This window comes from Oncorhynchus kisutch, linkage group LG26 (genome assembly GCF_002021735.2).
Source record: "Oncorhynchus kisutch isolate 150728-3 linkage group LG26, Okis_V2, whole genome shotgun sequence".
Taxonomy (NCBI): Eukaryota; Metazoa; Chordata; class Actinopteri; order Salmoniformes; family Salmonidae; genus Oncorhynchus; species Oncorhynchus kisutch.
In genome coordinates, this window is record NC_034199.2 from 37,301,502 (window position 1) to 37,308,142 (window position 6,641).

Consider the following 6,641-nt stretch of genomic DNA (forward strand, 5'->3'; position numbering starts at 1 on the left):
AGGGTAACCATGTTATAATGATGTCAGTGATGTTATAGCACTATACTAACCATGGGACAATGACGTTCTAGCTTGGGAGTAACCATGTTATAATGATGCCAGTGATGTCCTAGCTCTAGAGTAACCATGTTATAATGATGTCAGTGATGTCCTAGCTCTAGAGTAACCATGTTATAATGATGTCAGTGATGTTATAGCTCTATAGTAACCATGTTATAATGATGTCAGTGATGTTATAGCACTATACTAACCATGTTATGATGATGATGTCAGTGATGTTATAGCACTATACTAACCATGTTATGATGATGTCAGTGATGTTATAGCACTATACTAACCATGTTATGATGATGATGTCAGTGATGTTCTAGCTCTATAGTAACCATGTTATGATGATGTCAGTGATGTTCTAGCTCGAGAGTAACCATGTTATAATGATGTCAGTGATGCTATAGCTCTATAGTAACCATGTTATAATGAGTGATGTTATAGCTCTATAGTAACCATGTTATAATGATGTCAGTGATGCTATAGCTCTATAGTAACCATGTTATAATGATGACAGTGATGTTATAGCTCGAGGGTAACCATGTTATAATGACAGTGATGTTATAGCTCGAGGGTAACCATGTTATAATGACAGTGATGTTATAGCTCTAGGGTAACCATGTTATAATGACAGTGATGTTATAGCTCGAGGGTAACCATGTTATAATGATGTCAGTGATGCTATAGCTCTATAGTAACCATGTTATAATGATGTCAGTGATGTTCTAGCTCTATGGTAACCATGTTATAATGATGTCAGTGATGTTCTAGCTCTATAGTAACCGTGTTATAATGAAAGTAATGTTATAGCTCTATAGTAACCGTGTTATAATGTCAGTGATGTTATAGCTCTATAGTAACCATGTTATAATGACAGTGATGTTATAGCTCTATGGTAACCATGACTCTTGTCTTACCATGTTGGTGGAGCCACTGTACTCATTCTTCTCATTCATGTGGCACTCCCCATCATGGGGCTGGACCAGCCCTCCCAGCTTACCGTCCAAGGCCAGGTGAGGCACATCGTCTGTGGCAAACACCAGCAGGTGGAAGGCCTCCTTCCTCCAGCCTATCCTCTCCTGCACAGGGGAAAAGAGATGGTCACATCACTGAAAGTCTTAGAGACACCTTACTTGGGTCTACATTAGTCCCCTCCATAGTAGGCTATGTGTAAATGCAGAGGGGATAAGTCCGCGAGATCAAAACAAATGTGAACATACAGGCTTAATAACAAAAAAGAGGCGTGTTCCCCACTTGATCCTAGATAGTTATTGAGAAATTGTTTATGGAATTTATTTGAGATATAACTGATCTATAAAGAGTTTCTAAAAGACCTTGGCACAACAACACAACCTCTCAGCTATACAGAGAGTAACAGTTCCAGACCCTATGAAACAATATCACTTCACTAAGACCAGGAAAGGAAAACCCTATCACTTTCCACCAGCTTGACAACCACTGACCCACAGATAAACAAGGAGGGTAACACAAGTGTTTTATCCAGAACAAGGCCATTGTCAACGGGAAGCAGAGGCCAACAAAAGAGTACAGAAGCAGAGAGCGCATTAGTCTCAACACAGTGATGAGTAATGGCATGACACTAAACAAACCTGACCTTTCACCAGTGTGTAGGCATATAAAGGCACCCATGTGATGCCCAACTCAGTACATTATGTGCCACAGTACACAAAAGAAAGATCTGTGAGTTGGCACACAGTCTTTTTGAACAGCATGCTAGATTCATCCCTGTCATATTCAGCTATGCCATACTTCAAATGTGTTTTGGCTGGAGTTGTAGTTCAGCATGTTGGACAGCATGTGGGACATGTTACCATGCCCATTTGCTATTTACGTTCCTTGAAGGGAACCCCTTGTGTTTATTTTTACAGGGGAACAAAGAGGTACATATAGCTGAATATTCTTCAATTGGTCAACAATGCAAATTATTCACCATTCACAGTAAGTGAAACAAAGATATCAAAAAAGTTTTGACCAACCACCAAACTGTCCAATCCAAGGTGCTACACCCAATTACATGGTAGAGCTGGGAGGGAAGGGAGACATTCTCTTCCAGTAAAAACAATTAACTCCTGTTCAGACAACAGCCCAACACTGGGATATGACTGGGCCTGTTTCTCTGTTAGTGAGTCAGCTATCTCCTTATTTAAACAGCTGCACCAGACTACAATTCCTGTTCAACCCCCTGGTCAATAGTGTTTGTGACTTGGGTTAATTAGGCCAACAGTAAAAAAAAAATAACCGGGAACAGGAAGGAACTACCTAGACTTGTCCAATAAGAAATGCTCATTTGAGTTTTCCATTGTGTGTGCCAATAAACACTACCAGGGCCTAAATCCATCATGTCTGTCTGACTGACAGTTCACAGGGAAAAAAACTAAAAGGACTTAACTTACAGCAGACCTGGTCCTGATTGGTTAGGGTTAAGGTTAGGGTTATAGGTTGACATGCCAGTCAGTCACGTCCCTTTAGTCACACCGTGGCCTCAGCTCACCTTACAGACGGCAGCCTGCAGGATGGCATCGAAGCCTCCCTCCGGAGCGTCCCTGTTGCGAGACACCATCTGTTTCTGTACTTCCTCGTTGAAGCGATCCACTTTGTCAGTCAAGGAGAGGAGGTGGCGGAACCCGAAGGAGGGGACACAGCTGGGGAACAGTTTGTATCTGTGGAGAGAGAAAGTTTTAAATAAAATGTTTAACTACATAGAGGATGCTATGCATGTAACCGACCTGGCATTGTTTTTCTGCGTTCGATTGAGCTTGTCTGTCCCAAATGGAACCAATTAAATGGTCCCAAAAGTGCCAACCCTGCCCATCTGGCACATCCACACAGGCTCTCCTTCAGGCAAACTATTTGAAATACTGTTTCAACCTAGGTCTGTTGGCTACATTGAGGATGTGTATGTAATGTAAATAAAACAGTTTCCCCAAGAGGAAGACCTCTGGGACATTCTAACACACCCTTCATCCTGGAGGAAACACAGATCCTGAATTTGAGTCCTTTGTATAGCTTGTTTTTGCAAGGGGGAAAGGGCAGGGCTGTGTTAAGGACGAGAGGCCCAGATGTTATGATCTGTCTTCTGCGCCTTTAATGTTTTCCAGCAGTACTGGCTCTTTGACTGCGACACACACAGTCCACACGCAGGACCCAGGGAATAACCTAACTGGGAAGTGATGTGTGACGATGTCTGTAAGTTAGTGCAGCTTTAATCTCACCTCGGGGAAAATGTGGTGTGTGTGTGTGTGATGTCTGGTCCCTTTCAGCCTGCCATCATCATCATCCACAACAAGCCTCAGCATCACTAACCTTACAGTATGAGGACAGTGTCCATTTTGTGTCTGTTGGTGACAGTTTCTTAGTAAAAAATAGAAATCTGCACTTGCACAGCAAAAACCACAGTCACAACATGGACCCAAAATTAAACTGCAATCCTCCTTTTTGATTCTCAATCCTACACCCAAACCCATGACCATGCTACTGTAAGTCAGTAGCAGTAGTGCCCTTTCTGAGTCCTCACCCATTGCAGGGGTTGTCCTGGTACTTGCGGGCCGTGTAGGAGAAGGGGGACATGTTCTTGTCGACAAAGGATCCGAAGCCCAGTCTGAAGTTGCTGGTGAGTTTCCTCATCTCATCGGCCAGTTTGGTGCCCAGGTTCCTGATGGTGTCCAGGTCATCCTTCATGGACAGAGACAGGTCCATCAGGTAGTACAGGTCCACTGGGTAGTCCTCCACTTGACGCACCTGCACTTTAAATGATGTCTGGTCACCTTGTGGGAGGGGATATGGATAACATGTCATTGCTTTAGTAGGCTGACAAATCAATCAGCACACAAATTGTTCTGCTAGGTTGCCTTTTTACGGGGGTTTTTCTCGTACAGCTCAGGACTCTCCAAATCCTTAGGTTCAATCTCTGTTGCCTTGGCAGCACATTGTGGTCTGAGATGGTGAACTAGGCTTACCTTATATTGCATGTAAAGTGGGTAACTTCTCCTGTTTTCATGCTATACATGAAACAAACCAACTGGACTACTAGGCTAGGACTGGAGGATTACCTGGTCGGAGACTGAGGGAGATCTTCTGGGGCATGATCTGGATGACATCATACTGGGTAGGCCCGGAGCCTTTGGAGCTGAGGGGTTCGCTCTTCACTACCGTGGTGCTGCTACTGGGACTCTCCATATGATGGGCTTCACAGCCCCTCTTCTGCAGGTTCTGACGCAGGTCACACCGCGACATCAGGGTCCTCGCACTGCCAAACTTCTGACAGAAGAACAAAACAAATAGCGCCTGTAATCCCGTGTAGAGTCAGCACTCTGGTCGGACTCAGACCTGGCTTCAGTTGAGTATGGTAAGGGAAAATAGAGGAGGTGGGAATCTTTTATATTATTCGTTTAGTTCTAGGTCCTCTATAACAGGAGGTATGCAGACACTCCACTATAAACAGAGATCAACAATGGTTCCAGAACTGCACTGGTACACTGACATGTTTTGGCTCTTTGAAACAACATGCCATCATCACTCCTGAGTATATAGAATATTACACAACCATATGAGAGTCCTCACCTCACGCACACTCAGCCAGCTATTGGGTTCAGTATGCCACATTTAGAAATGTAGTGTGAGGATTACTACTGTCACCACGTGGTGCATCATAAACCCAACAAGTTGGAGGAATGTGGCACTTGCCCTACCTCTTGCGCACACCAGGCACAGCTTGGATGGATGATGAGGCATTCTTCACAAGACAGAGCGCTGCCACTCATACACACATTCAGACCTGAAAGTAGAAAAAGTCAAAGTTACCAACATTATTCCAGAGATTCTATTTGATCATTCATGACATTTGATTACTAGCCAATGAAACTCAGGTCATATGTATTAAAGTCACAGTCTAATAAACGATGTAATACAATAGCCTACTATTTGACACATTACATTCAGTTTGATTCGTGGTAAAGCGCGCAGGTAGGATATGGCAAATTACAATTTAGTCTTGAATTATTTCTTACGCGTCAGAGTGAAACATGGACCTTTGAAGCGATTAAATAAATATAACTGATGACCTCCGTTTAGAAATAGCCTACATCATTCAGATAAATATGATTTGGTTTCTATTGAACATGCCATACTAATAAAGGCATTTTAATTCATTATATTAATAGTGCCTTGGTCCTCCTTTATTTTTGATGACCAATTTACCCCTTTTAACAAAGAGCACCTTCTGTCTACCAAAATGTACTATTGTGTACCTTAGTAGCGCTTCCCTTCCTCCTCTTTCTACTAAATATGATTTATACTTCAATGCAACATGACAATAATCTCAAACATTTCAAAGAGAAAGACTGATAACTAAATAACGTTGCCCTTTTGTGGTTTTCAAGTGTATATGGCAACATTGTTGCAGGATATTTGCGGCTACTATAACAACTGGCCAGATGTTAATACACGTATCGTGCGATTGCCTTCTAAAACGAAAACTAGTCAGCACTTTCCCGTGGAATACTGCCATTATAGACCATTACAAGACAAGTTTCGCGAAAACTGGGTATCAAAACATTTAAGAAAAACGTTCTTACCTTGTGCAACATTGTGAATAAATATTTCCAGAATCATGCAGCCAAGAGCTGTACGGTACAACAACTTCCACGGGTTCCACATAATTTCCTCGTATTGGAAAGTTATTCAAAAGTCTCGTTTCGATAAGTTTTCTGGAACGTTTGTGGCACTAAAGTCTACAGTCGAACCTTTCGATAGATCCACGTTCTGTCCTCTCCGTCGGTGCAGAGTAGTGAACAAGTCTTTGTCACATTTAAACTCCAGCAAAGCGAATTGGCCCGATAATGTTACGCGGCCTCTAAACAAACATTGCAATTCATTGTCCATCAAAAGTATTCCACATAACAGAAACAAAACAATATTTTTTAAATACTGGGTTCAGAGTCAAGAGAAGTGATTTTTGCAAATAGTTATGCAGAGCCAGCCTATCATGTTGTCCGTAGTTCACCCATAGCCGACATCCTTGGTTCTTGTTTTCCAATACTTTCCCATCCGTTATAACCCCTTATTTGGTGTGTAACAATTCCCTTGATACAATTAAATGTAGGTACAAGTTTGGCCTAAATGTAGAATAGAATTCCAGCTCACGAGAATAGTTTACCCCTACCAAACAAGTTTGTTCTTCAGTCCGCTGCTGTGTTCAACGCTTTGCCAGTTGGAGACTCCGCCCACTTGCCGCTGGTGGGTTGAGTCTCCGCACATTTCCAAATGGGGGGGGGGGGGGGGGGTATCCGTTAACCCCTTTCTTTGTTTACCATTCCACACCAGCTCGCGTTGTCTATCTCCACCAGACTCGCTCAGGACACAGGTTGAAATATCAAAGCGAACTCTGAACCAGCTATATTATTTTGGTCAGGTCGAAACATTCATGGACATTTAGCCAGCTAGCTTGCTGTTGCAAGATAATTTGTCCTTGAATGTAACAATTGTGTTGTTATTTTACCTAAAATGTAAAAAGTTTTTTTATTTTTATTCTCTACTCCTACAATTAATCCACACCTAATAGTTTTAATCCATCC

The 6,641-nt window shown here is 42.4% G+C and overlaps 1 protein-coding gene across 1 annotated transcript in view; it reads right to left on the minus strand.

Annotated features, from left to right (window-relative positions):
* Nucleotides 1-6,277, minus strand: part of LOC109871245 (integrin beta-5) — an 87,824-nt gene extending 81,547 nt beyond the window's left edge. Inside the window, exons 1-6 of the mRNA XM_020462055.2 lie at nucleotides 5,643-6,277; nucleotides 4,758-4,843; nucleotides 4,119-4,326; nucleotides 3,584-3,833; nucleotides 2,561-2,729; nucleotides 966-1,127 (exon numbers count right to left, since the gene is read on the minus strand). Of these exons, the coding sequence (XP_020317644.1) occupies nucleotides 966-1,127; nucleotides 2,561-2,729; nucleotides 3,584-3,833; nucleotides 4,119-4,326; nucleotides 4,758-4,843; nucleotides 5,643-5,724 (957 nt within the window). The 5' untranslated portion in view covers nucleotides 5,725-6,277. The remainder of the gene's footprint in view (nucleotides 1-965; nucleotides 1,128-2,560; nucleotides 2,730-3,583; nucleotides 3,834-4,118; nucleotides 4,327-4,757; nucleotides 4,844-5,642) is intronic.
* Nucleotides 6,278-6,641: the final 364 nt, after the last annotated feature.